Source organism: Chiloscyllium plagiosum, unplaced genomic scaffold, assembly GCF_037043375.1.
Source record: "Chiloscyllium plagiosum isolate Xiang-an unplaced genomic scaffold, Cpla_swu_hap1 HiC_scaffold_12, whole genome shotgun sequence".
NCBI classification, from domain to species: Eukaryota; Metazoa; Chordata; class Chondrichthyes; order Orectolobiformes; family Hemiscylliidae; genus Chiloscyllium; species Chiloscyllium plagiosum.
The window spans coordinates 61439050-61460899 of record NW_028270150.1 but is presented as its reverse complement, the minus strand read 5'-3'; the positions used below and the strand labels follow the sequence as shown (position 1 = coordinate 61460899).

At 39.4% G+C, this 21850-nt stretch overlaps 1 protein-coding gene across 4 annotated transcripts in view; it reads left to right on the top strand.

Annotated features, from left to right (window-relative positions):
* The window catches only part of lsamp (limbic system associated membrane protein), an 843236-nt gene that overhangs the window by 706993 nt on the left and 114393 nt on the right, over positions 1-21850 (top strand). For all 4 annotated transcript variants that reach the window (XM_043700769.2, XM_043700768.2, XM_043700770.2 and 1 more), the window contains exons 5-6: positions 7851-7971; positions 9380-9531. In XM_043700769.2, coding sequence (XP_043556704.1) covers positions 7851-7971; positions 9380-9531 — 273 coding nt within the window. The remainder of the gene's footprint in view (positions 1-7850; positions 7972-9379; positions 9532-21850) is intronic.

Below are 21850 nucleotides of genomic sequence, written 5' to 3'. Positions count from 1 at the left end.
TTCAGCCATAGTACCAAAGAATTATGCTTCAGAACTATCTGTGTCCCTGATCAAACTATTCAAGATGGCCTCAACACTGACCTCGAACACACAAGGCAGAAAATTGATCTGGTATGTCAAATGATTCTATGAATCAGGAACAGAAATAGGCCATTTAACGCATTGAGCCCTACTCCCCCCTTCAATAGAATCATGGCTAATCTAATTGTAACCTTAAATTCACATTCCTGTCTGTCCTTGATAACTTTTGAAACACTTCTTTAAGAAGAATCCATCTCTCTCTGTCCTCAAAACCTTTAAGGACTCTGCTTCCTCTGCCCTTTCAGGGAAGGAATTCCAAAGACCCTCAAACTTCTGAAAGAAAATTGCCTAATATCTATTTTAAATAGGTGACCCCTGACCTTTAACAAGTACTGCAAGTTCTTTATTTTCCCAAAAATAAAACATCATCTCCATATATATCCTGTTAAGACTCCTCAGAATTTTATATATTTCAATCAAGTCACCTCTTGTTAGAGTCAGACCTAGCACACAAGAAGATGGCTCTGGTTATTGGAGGTAATCATCTCAGTTCTATTACATTGCTGCATTCAGGTCTGGTCTGAAAATTTTAAATAAAATTTTAATACCACAAGTAATCACTTGCAGGAAGAACTTATCTAATCATCTCCCCTGTCAATGACATTTTGTTGAATCAGACTAGATGCTGAAACAGCTACATAAGTATTGTAGCTACAAGAGATTAAAGCCTGAGAATTCTAACAATTAACTTCTGTCCTGTATTCCCAATGCCTATGCACCATTTACTAAGGCACAAAGTTGGATGCAATGCTTTCTATTTCGCCAGATGTCTGTAGCTCCAAGAATACTCAAGAAACTCAACACCACCTAGAACAAAGTAGCTGCTTGATCAGCACTCTGTTCACTATCTTCGACATTCACTCTGTCTTGCACTGATGCACAGTGGCAGCAGTCTGTTACCATCCGCAGGAGCACTCCAGCAACTCATGAAGTTCCTTCAACCTCTCAAATTGGAAACCTCAGCCATCAAGAAGAACAAAGGCAGCAGCGGCATGGGCACAAAACCCCTTTCCTGACTTGGAGTTACACCATGTGTTGCTTACTGTCACTGTGTCAAAGTCCTCAAGTTTCCTTTCCAATAGCACTTCAAGTACTGCAATCATTCAAGCTGTCAGCTCTCTGGCATATTGGGATAAGCAGGATGCCCATGGGCTACAAGAAAGCCAAAAGGTTTTGTCCTCAATAAAGCTCACTTCATCATTAAAAGCAGGCAATGCCCTGCCATAATGGGTTCTGGCCTGCAGTCCTTCTTTTGTAAAATATATCACCCATAGAGACTTCAACAGTTTGCCAAACAACTTGACAAAAATTTGCAACCAGTAAGTGACATTAAGGTCAGAATTGTGATATGTTGGAGCTTTTATTCACAACCTGGTACAAAGCTGGCATTTTTTGATTAATAATTTAATTCATAATTGACGCAAAAGGTGGGTGTAGCTGTGAGAGAGTGCCTCTTCAGGATTAGCTCTACTCAACCACGAGGCAGAGGTTGAAAAAAGTGTATTCAAACACTTGTCCGGCTCAAAACTCTGTTGGAATGCTGCATTCAGCCTGATTGTCCATCAGTGATCAAAACCCACAAATAAATCAAAATGAGCTCTTGCAACATCAGGTCTTTAAGGGGTAACTCAGGAAGACCTAAGAGATGTACAATGATAGCAGCCTGTGAGCTCTGAAACCTTGACATTGATACAGTAGCTCCTAGCGAGACTATTGATCATCACCCATCCATATCAAGACATCGTCAAACACATCACAGCTTCAAAAGGCGAACTCAAAAGGAATAGCAGGCCCGACATTCCCGAGTCAATCTGTGAGTCGAGCTCCGAGTGGAAGCACAGCAGAGACAGCGACAGTCCACAGCAGGCTCTCTCTCCCTCGCGGAGAATGTCATTGATAAGTAATGCCAGTGGCAGGCATGCTCCCATCAACCTCCAAATATGAGCATCACAGTACTTCAGCTTTTAACTGTTATGGAAATACAGTCAGTGACCAAAGGCTTTAGAAACTACTGAAAATTTTGCATTTGAACTGGAAAGATTATCACATTCTCTCCAACCACTGGAAATATGCAGGCCCTGTACTTAGTATGCTGACAGTAGACAGACCTTACTGTGCTGCATTGCTAGTTCAGAGCGATAACCCTAACAAATTATACAGTAACATTTGTAAGTAAGGAAATTACCATTGTCACTTGAATAAAATGAGTGTTTCAAAAAATAGTTCCTATCAATTATATTTCAAACTTCAATTTGGATTCTGGGAAGTCCTTCAGCTTACTCCTGGCTGTAGAATGTTGATATAACATTGTTAAGGTTATAAAGATGTACCAGTGGTACAAGGGCCAGCGAAGTAGATATACTGCTAAGAGAAGTGAACAGTAGATATTGTCCCAGGTTATGTCGTTTGTTGGATTTCAATATCTGGCCTACTTTCAGGAAAGTGCTAACCATCTGAAAAGCAATTCCCTACAAAAATCATAAAACATGGTGTTGGGAGGCTCAAGCAGAGGTATCAGAACTGATTGTCACAGGAAATGTTAAATAACAGGGTGGAACTGCAGCAGTTCAAAAAGGTAGCTCACCATCACCTTCTCAAGCGCAACTAAGGACAGGCAATAAATGCTGACCCAGCCAACGACATGACTAAATTAAAAAAACAAGAGTGAATAGTCAGGAAGACTTTAGTACAGTATCTCTCCTCTTTGAATCTGCAATCATCAGCCTTCTTCTCAAAAACAAAACAAAAACTTCACCACATTGCCTGCTTTTAATGATGAAGTGAGCTTTATTGAGGACAAGGCCTTTTGGCTTTCTTGTAGCCCATGGGCATAAACTGCCATTCTTCTCCAAATTCCCTTTTTCAACATCCTAAAGTTATAAAAAAATTAATATAATATATCTATGATAAAACCCCAATCACGTGCAATTCCATTTTGAATTCCATCAGTCAGGTTCTATCAAGCCAGAGTAGGGAAATGTATCTTATCAAACTAACAGATACAATCTGTGTTACTGTGACAAAAGGTAAAGTATCCCTCCTCAAGCTTCTCGATCTGTCTGCCTCCTTTAACACAGTTAACCAGATCATCCACTTCTGACACTTTTTGTGACAGAAGATAGTTCAGTCTACTGACAGCAACTGCAAACAAGGTACTGATTAGTCAAAATGGAAAACAGAGTTCATGGCCTGAAGTTTGTGAAGTGTCCCAGTAAAAAGACTCTCCTACCAGACATCCAAAATTCAAATTTGACGAAAAATCCATGATTTTCAGAACAAATGATGAACATAGAAGCTCAGAAAATTCAATGCCTCACTGATATGAATGACACATGCACCTTTTAACGAAGAAAACTATGAACCTTCAGCACACGGACCAACTGATCCAAAGCTAGCAAGCCTATTTTCAAAAACATGGACAGAATCAACACCCATAACATTTCAAAGATTTTGCTGCACTTTTCAAAATGGATGCTCCAGTAGTTCAGGAGAGTGACACATTTCTAGATACGGAATGATGGGACATTAGTGTGAAAGTTGTGAATATTTTGTGAGATGGGTGAGGAGTTTTCTTAAATCAAGAGAAAAACTAATCCCATTTCCAACTAATTGTAGGATAATGAGATGAGATTGTCATGAGTGAGCAGTGAGTGACCTTTTGCATGCACTAACATCTCATTTTTGGTTAATCTTATTTTAACTATATGGCATTTCCCATTGCCCCATACACTGGTTAGGGACTTAATGGTGACAATTCTCGACATGAAAAATAAAGTGGTTACGGGGTGACTCCGAAGTGCTTCTTTTACCTCTGGGCTTATTTTATTAACAGCAGTCACTGCCATTGCAGGGTACATAGTGACTTCATCCATCATAGATGTTGCTATGTACCGGCATCTTCATGGAGAAGTGCAAAGCTGAGGAGTTTGACAGGAAGAACTGCATTTGGGGATTGACTGAGGGGAAGAGGCTGAGGCTGAGCCTGAGACTCATTGCATAAAACGTGACTACTATTTCTTCCACCGTGATGCAAATAACAAGAGTGCGCTGGAGCTCACAAATGACTGCCACCACTCCTGGAGTGGCTGCACTCATTGTTTTGCAACACGAGGGAAGACATTTAACTTTTGAGCAATCTGAGACCCTTCATTTCAACCCACAGCATCATGCATACACGATGAAAGACACCTGTGAGCGGCACATGCTGAATATGAATCTTGTCCATGAACCCTTTAAAGATACATTATCTCTGCTTCAATCAGTGAAGCAAATCCACAATCCACAACCTGCATATGATTTATATTTTTGTGACCTCTTCACTGCACATTGACACTGATAACCCACATCAGTGACTCCGTAACTTTTTTTATTCTTTTCACAGTATCATAGCCTTCATAAATTTGGGAACCTCCAGTTGAAATGTCTCCAGGAACTTAAGTGTCTTTTCTTAATTATGGCTTGCCAGTCCTGGCACCACCTTGATAAATTCAGTTTATAATGTCATAATAGTCTGCCCATCACAGTACAAAATGTATTTGTGCCTAGACATTCTGAAGATTTAACATTGCCCCATTATAATAGATGAAATCTCTCATGTCAGTATCCGAGCCAAGCGTTTATCAAATTTGAACAAAGTTTCACAACTACAAAACTGGATTTCCAATTCGGTATTTAAATCAGACTTTTCAGTGAAATTACCAATAATTTGAGCAAATGTTAACTTGTTAACAACCAAACTTAAGTCCGCAGTAAAATGGGATATTTTGTTGCAATTTATTTTTGTTCTTTATTTTACATCTCTACACGTGGGGATTGCAAACTCATTATGTTGGGGAAATACAATTTCATTAGGTGACAAAATAAATATATGGCAAGAGACTACCTCCTATCTATTGTATCCAGCCCAGACATGATTTTGAAAACCTCTCTTCGATCTTCTCTTAGCATCTGTCTCCAAAGAGAACAGTTCCAACTACTTTAATCTATCCTCGTAACTGAAGTCCCTTATTCCTGGAACCATTCTTGTAAATCACTTCTGTGATCTCTCCAACATGCTCACATCCTTCCTATAACATGGTGCTCAGATCGGCACACAGTATTCCAATGAGACTGAACAAGTGCCTTATACAAGGTTGACATCACCTTCTCTTGTACTCTATCCCCTACTAATAAAGTCAAGGATTCCAAATGCTTAATTATCTACTTTCCCCCTCTGTTCCTCCACATTCGATGATCTGTGCATGTATACAACCAAGTCCCTCTGTTCCTGCACCTCCTTTAGATTTGTATGCCCTGTTTCATAATGACCTTCAATGTTCTTCCTACCAAAATACATCTTAAACTTTCCTGCTGTGCCCCTCATCTGCCAACTTTCTACCAATTGTACCAACTCATCTATATAGTTTTGGAGTTCTGTCCACATCAAAGTTTAGAATTGCTGCAAGTTTTGTCTCATATGCAAACTTTGAAATTGTCCTTCGTGCACCAAAGCCTTGATCATTTACATATCAGGAAAAGCAAGGGTCTGAATACTGACCTGTGAGGAACTCTACTCCAACCTTCCTCCAACCTGAAAAGTATCCATTGACCGTTATTCTTGGTTTCTTATTATTCAGTAAATTTTATATCCATGTTACAACTGACCTTTCTATTTCAGAGGTCAATAATTTTCCTCACAAATCTGTTTGATGGCACTGAATCAAACATCTTCTGGAAGTCTGTGTACACGATGTCAACAGCATTACTCTCCTCAAATTACGTCTTAAAAAAATTGAGCAAGTTAGTCAGGCATGAATTCCCCTTCATAAACCCATGCTGACTCTTCCTAATCAGTGCACTATTTTTCCACTTGATTACTAATTCAATTCACAATAATTGTTTCTAGAAGCTTCCGCATTGCTGAAAATTGTTGTTGTGACAAGTCCATATCTTTCACTGACTGGTGAGTAACTCATTGAGCCAGCTGACTAATGCAAACATTAAATAGACAACCAGGTACGTGAGGACAATGATACAGATTAAACATTTTCAATGGAACAGGATAAGTCAAGGAACACACACCATGGATCAACAATTAACGCAAGTATCAATTACTTGACAATTAACTCAGTCTTATTCCTTGCCTGACAAATTAGAGGTGGGAAGTAGAGGACCCATATTCAAAACGAAGCATCACTGATACTGAGACTGTGCCAGAATTTGGATACTTACAGAATTTTGACAATAAAATCAAAAGTCTGAATAAGTGATGCACGTTGAATAATTTTCAAGAAATTTCTCTATGTACCTTTTCAGGTTTTCAGGTGAGAGATCAAGTTCAGCATTCCCCACAGAACATGCACCAGCAAAAGAGTGTACATCAGGAAATTGTCAGTGATTTTTGGTTTTCTTGTTTGTTAATGGGATGTGGGCTTGCTGGCAGGATTTGACCCTCCTCAGTTATAAATTAACTGTTTTGATTGTTAGGCTATTTTGGAGGGCAGTTAAGTGTCAGCCACATTGTTATGGATTGCAGTCACACACAGATAAGACCAGAATGACAGATTTTCTTCTCTGAAGGACATTTCTGAATCAGGTGTATTTTTACAATAGTTGATGATATTTGTCTTGGTCACTATTGCTGAGACACGCTTTGCATACCATAATCATCCCAACAGCTGTGCGGTAGAATATGAATTCATAATTCCCAGAGCATTTAATAGAATTCCTAAAGTGTGGAAACAGGCCATACAACCCAGACTGACCCTCCAAAGAGCAGCCCACCCAAACTCACGTCCCACTTTATATCCATAATCCCATATCTACCTTGGCTAATTCACTTAACCTGCACATCCCTGGACACAATGGGCAGTTTAGCGTGGCCAATCCACCTAGCCTGCACATCTTTGGGTTGTGGGGGGAAACCCATGCAGACACATACAAACTCCAAACAGACAGTTACCAAAGGGTAGAATTGAACCTGGGTCCCTGGCACTGTAAGGTAACAATGCTAACTATTGAGTGACTGGGTTACCATTGACAGGGCCCCTGGATTGCTAATCCAGTGACCTTACCACTAGGCCAGCATTGCCTGAAACATTAGAAATTCATGGCTGGGGTTTTCCAATTTATAAGTATGTATTTAGAAGAAAGAGCTTTCCTTTTGCACTGAGAAATTTCTTCTGGCAAAGTGAACGATGAAGGTTTCATACATCATATGATATTCTTTTTATCTGCCAATTTATTGGAAATGGTAATACATTTAAACAATGTTGCCTAATATTACAATGTATGAAGTCTTCTGAATACATTAACTTTCAGCAAACTATAATTGACTGTGTGGGTATTGTTGGCAAGGCAAACATCTATTGGTCATTCCAAGTTGCGCTGAGAAGATAATGGTAACACTGACAGCAGTGTTCTCAACCAATTCTCAGCCACATTAGGGAGCTTTAAACAATCCTTAGATAAGTACATGGATGATGATGGGATAGTGTAGGGGGACGAGCTGAGAATAGTTCACAGGTCGGCGCAACATCAAGGGCCGAAGGGCCTGTTCTGCGCTGGATTGGTCTATGTTCTATAATTCTAGCACCTGGTCATGATCAGTCATTGCCTTATTGAATTCCAGAGGCTCAAGGAACCGAATGTTCTACTCCTGCACCTAATTTATATGATCATGTGACTAAAATGACTGCATTATTTCACAAAGCACGGTAAAATTGCATTGTAGCGTGGTAATCATTTTTCACAGTGCTGGTTTCCTGATGTGGATTTATATTGTTTTGCAGATGCTCCCACTATTAAGTATGCTCAGAGTGCAGATGTTGCAGTGGGCCGTACTGGGATGCTGCACTGTGAGGTTTCGGCTGTGCCACCAGCAGACTTTGAGTGGTACAAGGAAGATAAGCGGTGAGTGTTTCAACAAAACATAACATCTAAAGATTGATTGAAGAAGTTTTAGATAAGAATTCATAAAATTAAAGAATTAAAGATAACCTCATGTTACACTCGTGTTAAATATTGGGCCAGGCAGTGCAAGTCTGTCGGTGCTTTGAAATTATCTTGGAGGACCTGCTCAGGAGAAAGCTGAAGAAATGAGACAGACTTCAGTAACTGAATGTTTTAATGAGAAAATTATCCTGATTCAAAAGCTTATTCAAAAGCAAATGGCAAGGGTGTATTGTTTTGCAGTTTGCCAAATACATAATAAAAGTAACTTCATAAACTTAGTCCACTATTCCCTTGTTTTCACTTCACATCAAGTTAGATGAACTGAGTCTCATCCTTTCTTCACCAATCATGATCATGTTTTTCTCCTACTGTATCTTTGGAAAATTTTTTATTCTATCTGTGATATACATCAAAGTTATTCATAACAATTGCATTGTGGCTCCCTTCTTTGACTGTAATGTTCATGGTTCAGTCTCTCCTCCCAATTTGTAAGTGCCTTTATTCAAATCTCTTATGTCTCTCGTTTCTTTTCAAATAATTTATGCCTTGTCTGAACATGTACAAAATAGATCTATATCTATTATAAACAATACATAACATAAAAAAATTTTAAGTTTGCATTTATCTCTCTAAAGTAATTTGTTTGTCATTGTCCGCCCAACCCTTGCTATTATTGAACCAGCCCATGCTATTATTGAACCAATGCTTATGATATCATAGTCATGCATGTCCACCATGCATGTCCAAGCCTTCAACTTAATTCAAAACTGTTTAGTTGCTGAATCTTAAGGCACTTACTTCCCTGACTATGTACACTGATGAGTTTGTTTATTTTCTCATTATTTGCCTTTGCGTTAGACTGGCACTTAAACTGTAATCTACCAGCCCTTACTGCCTATTATAATGTCTAGATTACTCACGTTTCCTGCCTCTATCAGTTTTTATATTTCATATCAACTGTATTTGCTCCTCTGCTGTACCTTAACATAATAAGCATTTCAGTATGAGAACATTGACCCCGCAGCAAGAGTCATTGTATTTTATAAAATAATTAAGTCTCCAAAAAGGATCTGAGCTGTTTGAATATGTTAAAACCAACCTACTTTAGAAATAGGATTGTTGCAAGATGGACACTCTGCACTAATTTATCCATTCACATCAGATTTTTAATCATAGACAATATATATTTTGTACCTTTTCCACACACAATTTATGTATGAAGACATGGTAGCACTCTCAATATTTCAGACAACTTGACAAAGACCCCAGAATGTAAAGTGGCTAAGCTGTCAAGAAGAGCTGTTCCTTTCACAATATACTTAGATGAGTAACTTGTGCCTATTTTTATTTTTTCCACTTGTGTCAGGATATATAACAGCTCGCAAGGCATCCAGATCCAGAACTTGGACAGTCGCTCCAGTCTCATTGTCACTAATGCCACTGAGGATCACTATGGCAACTACACATGTGTGGCAGGCAACAAGCTGGGGATCGCCAATGCAAGCATATTTCTATACAGTAAGGCCCCTCCTGAATAACCAGAAACTGAAAACGTTTATTTCCTTTTATTGGCTAGTGTTGTTTAAATGCTATTTTGAAACAATACTTTGTCTCCTGCAGTCTTTTCTTCCTGCAGATTACTCTACCTGACGGAAGAGAAAACATTTTACCTGCTTTATTTTCCTTGCAGCAAGCCCACCTTGTCATTGGTCAATCAATAAAGTCATTTTGACTGTGTTGCTGTGGAAATAGGTGATTCTGTATGCCGTGTGCTTGCTGCTTGAGGGAGGCAGCATCACCCATGAAATGAAAATCATCTGATGTACATTTGGGTCAGGGAGATGGACAATTCGGTGTGAATAAGAGCACCAAGTTTTCTTAATTAATATTTTCTGGTTAGACCATCATACAGTTTAATACTTTTCCCAAGCAATCCTTCTGAGCATGCATGGCATTGGCCTGCAGACACATTAGCGGTTAAAGTAACGTACAGTAATTTAGAACTTGGAAATTTCTTTTTCATCAAGAATGATCAAAGCAGAAATTTAGTTTAACATAAGGAAGGGTAAATAACTGCTGAGTCAAGTACAATCTCATCTAATTTGAGACATTGTTTTTAAAGAATGATCAGCTGAGTAGCATGCCTCCTCACAATGGGATAAAAATTCACCTTGTCGCTGAAAACTAGTTTTAGTGTATTGGCTGCCAGTTATATGACCCATTGACATGCAACACTTTGTACCATTGAATATTGAGAGGAGAATACAACAGCAGGTCTCCTCCACCGCTGCTCCCTCACCACCCGATGCCTGGAGGAAGAACACCTCATCTTCCACCTCGGAACACTTCAACCCAATGGCATCAATGTGGATTTCACCAGTTTCCTCATTTCCCCTTCCCCCACCTCACCCCAGCTCCAACCTTCCAGCTCAGCATCGCCCTCATGACCTGTCCTACCTGCCTATCTTCCTTTCCACATATCCAATCCACCCCCCCTCTGACTTATCACCTTCATCCCCACCCCCATTCACCTAATGTACTCTTTGCTACCTTCCCCCACCCTCCTCTCTGACCTATCACCTCCATCCCCACCCCCATTTACCCATTGTACTCTATGCTACTTTCTCGCCACCCCCACTCCTCTCATTTATCTCTCCACTCTGCAGGCACCCTGCCTCTATTCCTGATGAAGAGTTTTTGCCCGAAACGTTGATTTTCCTGCTCCTCGGATGCTGCCTGACCTGCTGCGCTTTTCCAGCACCACTCTAATCTAAACTCTGGTTTCCAGCAACTGCAGTTCTTGTTTTTAGCCAATGTACACTGTCTTTATTATGTTACCATCCAAGACGATTCTATAATCTGCGCTTTGTATATGGCTATTTTGTTTTAGTCTTTAGGGTTTCAGATTGACCAAGCTCTTCAAATTTGGCTGGCTGATTATTTTAACATTTCTGTGGAAAGGTTAGTGTGAAAGGAGCCCCCCACTCAGAATTGTGGTCTGGATTTTCTTCTCAATTGCATTGCAATTTCACAGTGTACTTAAGCTGATATCAGGGTAACTGGCACAAAGGAATGAACAATTTTAAGCCCAAATTTGCATTCAGAGCTTATTGGGTTTCTGTACAAAGTTAAAATTCACACAACACCAGATTATAGTCAAACAGGTTTATTTGGAAGCACTAGCTTTCAGGGCACTGCTCCTTCATCAGGTAGGCGTGGAGCAGGATCATAAGACACAGAACTTAAAGCAAAAGATTACAGTGTCATGCAACTGAAATGATATATTGAACAAACCTGGATTACTGTTAAGTCTTTCGTTGTTTAGAATGTGCTGCAGATTGCGGTTCATTCACATGTAAATCCCAGAACTTCTTTTAAGTCACATTCTCAAGATAACTAATGGTTTTATTTAAAAAAAGTGACATCTCAGCTCAGACAATGCATCAAAGATGTGAGATCAGAGTCTGTCTGTATCTCAATCTTGAGTTAGACTGGTTTCGTTTCTAAAGTGGAAATTATAAAATATTACATGAATTGACTGTCTGCATTGACTGCCTGCAGATTATGCGCTTTTTGAGCAAAATAGAATGTATCTGCCAATATAATGCTGCAAATGCAAATTCATCCCATAGACTTATATGTTATGTGTGTGTGTGTGCATGTGAGTCTGTGTGTGTGAGTGCACGTGAGGGAGTTTGCATTTGCGTTTGTGCAGGCTTGTTAAAGTGTGAGTGTAATGGAGTATTAGCCAGTGAGAGAGAGTGTGTGTGCGTGTGAGTGTGGGCTGAATGTGTGTGCATATAGGAGAGAAAGTATATATGAGAGAGTCTGCGTGTGTGTGTAATAATGTAAGAGTGTGTCTATGTGTGCATAAGAGAGTGTATAGTGCAGTGAGGGCACCTGTAGTGTGACATGAACCCAAGGTCCTGGTTGAGGCCATCCTCATGGGTACCAAACTTGGCTATCACTCTGCATTGTTGCGTATCCCAAAGGCATTTGCAGAATTTTATTTGCAGATACATTCTATTTTGCTCAAAAAACACAGAATCTGCAGGCAATCAATGCAGGCAGTCAATCCATGTGACATTTTATAAATTCCTACTTTGGGGAAAGAACAAGTCTGACTCGAGATTGGGATACATACAGACTCTAACTTCACACCTTTAATGCATTGTCTGAGCTGAGATTTTTTTTATAAACCTTAAGTTATCTCAAGAATGTGACTTAAAAGAAGTTCTGGAATTTACCTATTAATGATCTGAAACCTGCGACTCATTCTAAAAGATGAAAGATTTAACAGCAATCTAGGTTTGCTTGACTTATCATTTCAATTGCATGACACGAATCTTTTGCTATAGATTCTGCGTCTTATGATCCCTGTTCCACAGCTACCTGATGAAGGAGCGGCACTCCAAAAGCTAGTGCTTCCAAAGAAACATGTTGGACTATAACCTGGTGTTGTGTGATTTTTAACTTTGTCCACCCCAGTCCGACACTGGCTCCTCCACATTATGATTTCTGTAAACTTTCATCTGGTTTTGAAAACATCCCATTTTACCTAGGCCCGACTCACAAAAGATTACATAACTCCAGAATTAATTAAATCAATGCCTATTGAGAGTGTCCATCAGGCGTCTTTGTTTTCAGGCCTTTCTAGACTTCAAACATTGGCTACAAGTAAGGTTTTGAGTGTGGCTCCCCTCGCTGCCACACTCCCTTTTTTGCACAATCTCTCCTCCCCTTGCCACCCCAATCCATGCCCCATTTTCTGCACCCTTTGCTCACCATTCTTCATCCTTTACCACCCTACTCACCACTTATGTTACTGCCATGCTCGCCCAATCAAGGGAAGCCCATACACTTTCTTGGCAACATCAGCAAACTGATCATTTTATGTTATGTCTCTATAGGCTTGATTGAAATTGAGAACAAAGCATGCATTTTAATCAGAAATATCATCTTTCAATGGCAGGATTTATGTATAATTTGGAGTTATATATGGATTATATTTGGATTATATATGGAGTTATAATTAGATTTATATATGTGGTTTTGTGTGCCCTTCAATTTTAAGATAACAAACACAGCCCTTTGTATTAGGGTGGTGGTTAGAAAATTAAAGATGTTCCCCAAAAACACTGCTGCCATCTGTACTTTAGTTCCTGAGCTTGCTCAGTCTTTTTTTAAATATGAGCTGTTGCTTCGTCACTTCCCTGCCTGATTCTCCTAATTCACAGCTTCAATAGCTCCTGAACCCTCCTGTTTGTTGTTTCTGCTGAATATTCACTCTCCTTATTGTTGACCCTTCTGCTTCGTGATCTGTTTGTTCACCATCTCTCCCACGAAATTGTTTCTACTCTCCAACCCTCCCACTTGGACCCTGTTCTGAATTGTCACCTTTTCTAACTCACTGTGACTCCCAGTTACTGACCATCCAGCTCGCCATATCTCCCACTCACAACTTGTACTCCCCAGGCTCACCACTTATCATCTCTCCTGCTCACTGGTTCACTCCCCTGGCCTGCAGGTCACCACATCCACCGTCCCCTGCCAGGTTTTCACTAACCACCTCATCCCTTATTTTCCCACTCACCACCTCATTTCACCCATCACTCAGCATCTCACTGTCCAATCCTGAAGTTCTCACCTACTGTTTCTCAGAACTTGTTGCCATGCCCGCTCGCCACTTCCTTGGCCCTCCTTCTGCTTCGGCAATCCTCCTGTTCCCTCCATTCCATTTGTAGTTCCTCTTGTTCCGTCACACCTTTTTCTTTTTCTTTGTTCCTCACACTGCCCCGTCCTGCACCTTTGCACAGAGTGAGGATTTTAGAGAGGAAAATGAAATTAAGATGGATATGGAGGGTAGCAAAGTGGAGGATTGGAGGAGATGATGATTGGAAAAGATGAGAAGTGTGTCTGTAAAGATGGCTAGCTGGAGACAGTAAGCAGCAAGTGGGAGATAAGTTGAAAAAATGTTTGTACTGTTAGTTCTGAAATATTAGTAAGCTTTTAACAGTTAGTAAGAAGATTTTTGGGCTGGTTAGATTCAAAGCAGTCAATTTTTTTTAATGTAAAAATTGCAGCTCAGGGATGTAACTCACTTAATTATACAGTTTCTGCTGGTACAGTGATATTCATTTACCAAACTTCTTTAGGGGGCGAAATGATGGCTGGGCAACAACAAGAAATTGTGTTTATGTTGCACTTATAATGCACTAAGACATTCTGAGATGCTTCAGAAATGAATTATTAAATCAAGTATGCCACCGAATCATTTAAGTCGGAACACCTGAGGCTTGGTTAAAAGGGTAGGTTTAAAGAAGTGTCTCAAGGAGGAATAAGTTTCAGCCATCTCAAGAGAGGCAAAAATTGAGCTTGACCAAAGAGAAAAGGACGAGAATTTCAATTCAAGTTTGAAGAACTTAAGGCAGGGAGAAGGGGGAAAAGATAACCTCATGAATACTGAGGCCCATGAGAAGGCAAATTACCATTTCCTTGATGTTGAACCGGCAGAGAGTGGGCAGCAGCCACAAGTCTGATACATGAACTCATGAAACCCAGAGGGAAAAAAAAATTAAAACACAGTAATATTTAGAAATGAATGTACTAGATGTCCATTTTGAAGTATGCACATCAAATCTGACCAGTATGTGTCATTTACAAATATTTTTCTTCTGAAAAGTCAAATACCTACCATTTTATTGAACCAAATCTTATTCCAAATTTTAAAGCACATGAGATTGACAGTTTAATGCAGGCATTTGAGGGCTCTTGTGGTGCAGTGCTAGAGTCCCTGCCTCTGAGCCAGAAGGCCTGGATTTAAGTCTCTCCTACTATAACCCCTCCTCTACAGGTCGATTTGAAAAGAAAATCCTCTCAAGCATTTGACTTGTTATCTGGTGACCACAATCGAGACACTACTGAATGAACTTGCCAATTGAAAACTTTAATAATGAAAAACAGCTTCTGAAAGATTTGCTTTTGCGTCAATCCTGTTTGTGAAATTGAGTTTAATGTTACAGAGCTTGCTGTTCTCAAGATTAATGATCAAAGGGCTTAAATATACTGGAAGTGTCTGAACAACTGAGAAAGAATCAAGGAAGCCATCATGAAGAAATGATTAGTCAGCTCAAAAAGCTGTAGCTGGCAAGTGAAAGTCTGAGAGGGCATTTAATGGAAAAGGGCAGTTGATCAATTTCAGATTCGATCAGATTTGATATTAAATTATAACATAAATAAGAGGTAAAGGGGTGGCAACACCTCCACAATTGCCGTATTGCTATATTAACTCTCATGATTGGTCTGTTGTGGTCTATTGTTGGGTAGCCAGGGACCTGCATGTTTCAGGTTGTAGCTCATCTCTTTTTTTAAAATAGAAATTGCTGTTCTCTGACATAAGTATGACTATTTCAGACTGGTTGAAGAATGTTTCATACAAATGTTCAAATTATAAGGGTTACCTCCCTGGGTTATGCTGTCATGTGGTTAAGGTAATGAATATTTAAGTGCAGTCCTAATTGGAAGAGACTTATTATGGGAGTGATTAGAATTACTTTACCCACATAGGAATATCTAAGGTAAGAACCTCAATTCATAGCAACTCCAAACTGCCTAATTGAAGAAATGCCAGGAGGCCTCAAAACCGCTTGCTCGTGTGACTGATTTGGTGCAGCAATTAGGGTGCTATATTTATTTTCTTTATGCTCCTGAACTAGAAAATTAAGGCTCTGTTCCATTTTTGAGTGAGAACAGGTTTAGATTGGGTGTCAGATAGCTTTCCATCTCCTTCTGCGTTCATCACATATTCTCAAAGAGTCGCACATGATGATTGATCATTTGAGTGAGGTAGCTGTTATATTACTGTCTGATGTTAGACAAGAGGAGAAATCTGTAAAATAAATAAAATAGCCCTAAAACTCAAAAACTGCAAGCCAGATGGTTAAACATTTAAAAGAGAAAGTCAGTGCAATTTGCACTCTTCATATTCTGGCACAGTAATTTTCCATTTCATTGTGATGCTCAGTCTGTTGTGCAGGTTTCAGATGTGAACAGTTACCTCAGCAACATCATTAATAATAATATATCTGACACCGAGTTCAAAATCTCTTTGACTGACTGTTGTCATCTAAAGATATGTAAATTATGACTCACTGTATAAAATGTTCTTAATTAAACTATTCTGCACAAATGTATTTTTTTGTAGAATTACACATCTTTTTTTCCCTTTCATATCTCCTGTTGTGAAGCAAAAACATTTTATACATTTCTGTCAATCAGGTTTCCAGCTCTGGCTTTATGGGGATGTAAGTGCTTTTAATTGGATGGATTGCTTTAAGTTCAAAGCAGCAATTAAAGCAGTTTCAGCAAAAAAAAATGAAAGGGAACCAGAAATAATGAGAGTTTTTTTTTCCCTGTCAAATGATTCCAGAATCACAGCATTTTTCTCCCAATGTGGTGAATAGTCATATTTGTTTGGCTGTGAAAGCTGACAGTAAAGAGGGATTGAAGTTTTTTTATTCCTTTCAGTTTGCATTACACCTAAGAATTAGGATGAACAATACTGAAGCTTAACCTGTTCCCCATGTTCCCTCCAGGCTTGGCTTAAATCTGATACATACCCCACTGTTTAAAATATCCATGTGTAAATCATGCAATTATTTGACTTAAAAGCACTGATCTTTTTCTGATTCCATCACAGACTTCACCACTTACTTATAGCAGATACATTTGTATGAATGTGATTTGCCTGCTATATGTGCTATGGCCCATTTAAGGTGGTTGCACTATTATATGTCATACTTTTTCTTCCAGTGTCGTGAGCCTTAGTTCAGTTATTTCTAGCTCCAATTTGTCAGTCAGGTTCATTTAAATGGCAATTAATACTTGTTACAAACTGTAACCCCATACTAATTAGGCTTAATTACTAAGGGTAATTAAACATTTATAAGATACTATTGTTTTCAACGATGAAGAAAGCTTAAAATAGATGTTGAGTTTGACTAGCCATTAAATGGTCTCCTGAGGTATGTGGTGTAGAAATGAAGTTTCAAACAGATCTTATTGGGATGATTGCTGTGATATGTTCTGGTACCTAAGATTCAGGGCCACTATTGCCCTTTAGGTTTTCTCTCATCATCCATTTATTGATTTGAGCATTAGGTTAACTTGATTGGATGCTGTTCACCATCTTTACAGGAGGTCAAAGCCAGGGACTTCTGCTATTGGGTTATTGATGGGGTGTTGATTCTTTATTCTGCATTAATCATGTGATTCAATCCATTTGGGTACTCTGAATGATTCCAGCTACAGGTAGTTCTTCGATAATGCAATGGCTGCATTCTTTTGCAACACTGTGTTATAGAAAAATTACATTTTAGAAACAGCACTTAAAGTGTTGGTCATGTAATTACGTCACAGCTAACACACATTTGAAAACTGCTGCCAATTAGCCAGACACATTTTAGAGAATTCACATTAATGTACCTAAATATTAGCAACTGTACATATATTGAAAAAGGTCAAGCTCTACCAAGTTCCAACCCTATTGGTGGACCATTGTTAGCCTCTGTTCATTTGATTTTGTTAGCCAGGTAGATATAGAACTTATGGTTGCTCATTATGATCTTGGTAAGCGTTATGAGTGGGTCCTTGGATAGATGCAAAGATAGTACACTTAAAATTATAAGTCTGGAACAGGAATTGTGTTCCCTGCTTTAAATTGTCTGAGCTCATGCTTCCCATTGCTTACTTCAGTTTAATTTGTCCTTTATAACAACAGACAGGCGTAATTAATCACAAAAACACAATAGACAACAGTCGCACCAAATAAAACACTGATTGTGCACTTACAATAAATCTGAGACCTTTGTGGCATTGAATGATTTCTGAAAGTTTCAGTAGTAGGCTTTCATACTGGAGAGCACTGTTGGCTGATAACATGTCTTAAAGGCAACTCCAATCTTCATTTACTTTGCAAATCATTCTCCAATGTTAATTATGAGTGCAAGGACCTGTTCAAAGCAGCTTCTTTCTTTAGAATTCTTATTTAGTAGAAAAGTCAGTTTTATCCAATTAAGGACAAACCACTTGACCATCTTGTAGACTGTAGACAAAACCCAATGGAACAGTAGCTTTTGGAATTGTTAGCTGGTTTTCCTGACTCTTAAGATTTCCTTAACTTTGGAATGGCACCAGACTTTGAGTATTATCGTAGTGTCATGGAATTTGGAGTTGAGTTTGGCAAGTCACATTAATACTTTTGAAAGTAAGCAAAGGACTGTGGATTCTGGAGATGTGAAATGAAAACCCCAACGTGCTGTTGAAGCTCAGTAGATCCAACAGCATTTGTATCCAGAAAACGTTTTAGGCTCGCAAAGGTGGGTATTGAGTCGAGCACACATGGTGATCATTTGCATTGTACATTCAATTGCCAAGACCTAAGACTTTGCTTGAGAAAGATGTTCAGCATTGAGTTGATAAATGCTGAGTGCTGAAATGATTATTTCAGTTAGCTGTTCCTCAATAGCACTCCAGGTTGACATGTTCAATATGCCCATGCTTTTCAGACCTGGAGATCACTCCTGGAAGTTCAGTCATCCACTTGATGATGTTATCTGGCACGTTCTTGTGGAATGAGCATGAGTTCTCAGCTGAGGGTCCCCAGCCTCCTCCTGGTTAATGAAAAGAATTCAAGAAATTCACGAAAGCTGCAACTTTCAAACAAAATATCTTCTTAAAGATTCTTGTGTGCAGGAATTCCACTGCTCTATTTTGGTTTGCACTCGGGGTACACTTCATGAAATTGCACATTCTCAGCATATGGAGAAGCACAAGATGGTAGAAAGAAGTAAAAAAAAGGTGGACCACCTCCACTGGTATTGGTGGAGAGTGGACCCTGCCTACCTCTCTCCCCTTGCCTCACACAGATTCATTCATAATCGTTGCTCTTAGGTTCTTTTTCTGTTGGGTGACAATCTCTGTGGGAGGCTTAAATTGAGTAAGCTGAACAACAGGAGAAATTTGAAATTAAAGAAACAAACTACTGGAGAAACTCAATAGCTCCGGCAGCATCTGTGTGGAGAGAAAAAAATGTTAATATGTCACGCCCATCTGCTTTACTCATGTCTTTAGGGAAGGAAAATCTGCCATCCCCATCAGCTCTAGCCTACCTGAGTATCCAGATCCCTAGCAATGGATTTAAATTTTAACTACTCTCTGAAATGGCCTAGCAAGCTATCCATTCAAGGGCAATTAGGGGTGGGTATTACATGCTGGTCTAGCCAGAGGTATCCATATCTCATGAAAGAATAAAGAAACTGGCACACCTCCTGATTCCCTGAAATCTATCCATAGAATCCCAACAGTGCAGAAGCAGACCATTCAGCCTATCGGGTGCAACTGACCCTCGAAAGAGCATACCGCCCAGACACACCCTATGACCAAAACCTGCATTTTCCGTCGCTAATCCACCTAGCCTGCACATCCTTGGACACTGGGCAATTTAGTACATAGAACATAGAACATAGAAGAATACAGCGCAGTACAGGCCCTTCGGCCCTCGATGTTGCACCGATCCAAGCCCACCTAACCTACACTAGCCCACTATCCTCCATATGCCTATCCAATGCCTGCTTAAATGCCCATAATGAGGGAGAGTCCACCACTGCTACTGGCAGGGCATTCCATGAACTCACGACTCGCTGAGTAAAGAACCTACCCCTAACATCTGTCCTATACCTACCCCCCCTTAATTTAAAGCTATCAAGCTAGTATGGCCAATCCACCTAATCTGCACATCTTTGGACTGTGAGAGGAAACCAGAGCACCCTGAGGAAACCCATGTAGACAGAGGGAGAATGTGCAAAGTCCACACAGTCACCTAATGATGGAATCAAACCTGGGACCCTGGTACTATGAGGCAGTAGTGCTAACCACTGTGCCACTGTGTTGCCCATCCACACCAACATGGCACAAGTGAGCCATGTGATGGAAAACTTTCCACTTCTCCAGAAAGGTGAGACTGCAACAATGCATAGGAAGCTTGAAACTATTTGTGTCAAAACAGTCTACTTGATTAGCAGGCAAGCAGCACCTTTCAACATTCACTCCCTTTGCTATTGGTATATGTTTGCATTAGAGATGGTCGGTTTTGTCCTGAAAAGTACACTCGTCTTGGTCAACTATACTGTGCAAATCTTCTATTCCTTAGTTTTCCATACCTGAAATAATTTCTGTTTGTACCACAAGATGCATCCAATTGTTTCCCAACCTGCAAAAGGTTTGGCAGAAAACCAGAGTTTCTTTACACTTGAATTTTGCAATTTCAGCATTGCATGGAATGAAGCTTGCATTTCAATTTTTAACTTGACCTGTCTGACAAGAATGGAATAGTTTGAAATAAAGTTCAGTCTTAGTTTGCTGTGGTACAAGTAGATCAGATGAGGTTTAGTCACCTTGGTCTAATGTGCAGTTCAGGTTGGAAGAAGTAGGATTGGTGAAGGACTGTAAAGGACATAAACACACTCACAGACCAGTTTAGCTAAGTGGCTATGTCTGCACATTCTAAGTAAAATCGTGCTCAGGATTCTACATCTGATCTCACTTACTCTGGACTAAGGCCAGTAGTCACTCAAAATGTTTAAGTATGTGTACTTTAATCCTTCTTTTCATGAAAAGTGAAGACACAATAATAATATACTTCCTGCCACACATTTTGCACCTGTTTATGTGACCCACAGTTGCTACATTGGGAACAGATTGCATTTTGGATTTGCTGACATTGCCAAATTCCTTTTCATGTGACTCTCAACACTGAGAACTGATTTTATTTTACAGCTGCACCCTCCAAGGCTATTTTGTAAGTGTGATACAGCAGCAGGAAAGGGCACATTTGAGTGTGTAGCATTAAACTGCCGCAGACCATTAATTGTTGCATTTTAATCTCGCATTTTATCAGCATATGCACTCACTCAGTGACAGACAGTTCTCTGGTGAATACATGTTGAGGTGCTGGTGCTTGAAATGGTCATACCTGAATACCTTTCAGTGATTGGATTGCCAGCAGCTTGCCACTCAATTCCACACATAGAAAATAGGAACTGTCTTGCACAACAAGAACTAATATTCTAAAACAAACAGCATGTTTTACTTTAAAAGTTGTTTCTGTAAATGTGACTTTAATGTTCCCACTATTTTTTCAATTGCTTTGCACTTTTGTCCCTCTTGTATTATTTTGACTGATGTGCTGCTGACTACCAATGTCTTGACTGAGCAGTTTTAGTACTCATGACATAGACTTCAGTTGAATACAATGACACTATCATGCTGTAATTCCAGATTATCAAATATTTCAAACAGTAAACAACTGTCCAGCTTTGTATTTGATGCATAAGTAATACAAATTTACTGGTCACTTTACAAAGGTTGCAGTTGCTGCATTCGTTATTTGGAGTCTTTGGTAGCTCATACGGACTACAGCTTGAAAAATTGAATTTGTTCAAAGTTAATTCCATTTCTTTCAATGTTGATATGGGAAATACTTTTGAAAAACTGTATTGCCTTTTCACTTTAGTCTTCTATCAAATCTTCTTTATATTTTAATAATAGTTGAACCGTTCTTAAATGAATGGAAAATTTTCTTGCAAAAGATTGGACAGCTGTGCATTTGATTCGTAAGTGAAACAAACTTGAATGTAATATTTTCTAGAATTGATAAGTCTATTAACCTCATTGATATCAAGCTAAATTGTATAGACTTGAGTAGGAACAGTACGAGGAATAGCTGGAGGCGACTTCAGGATTAGTTTAATCATAGTGGAAAGAAAAACATTTTCATGAG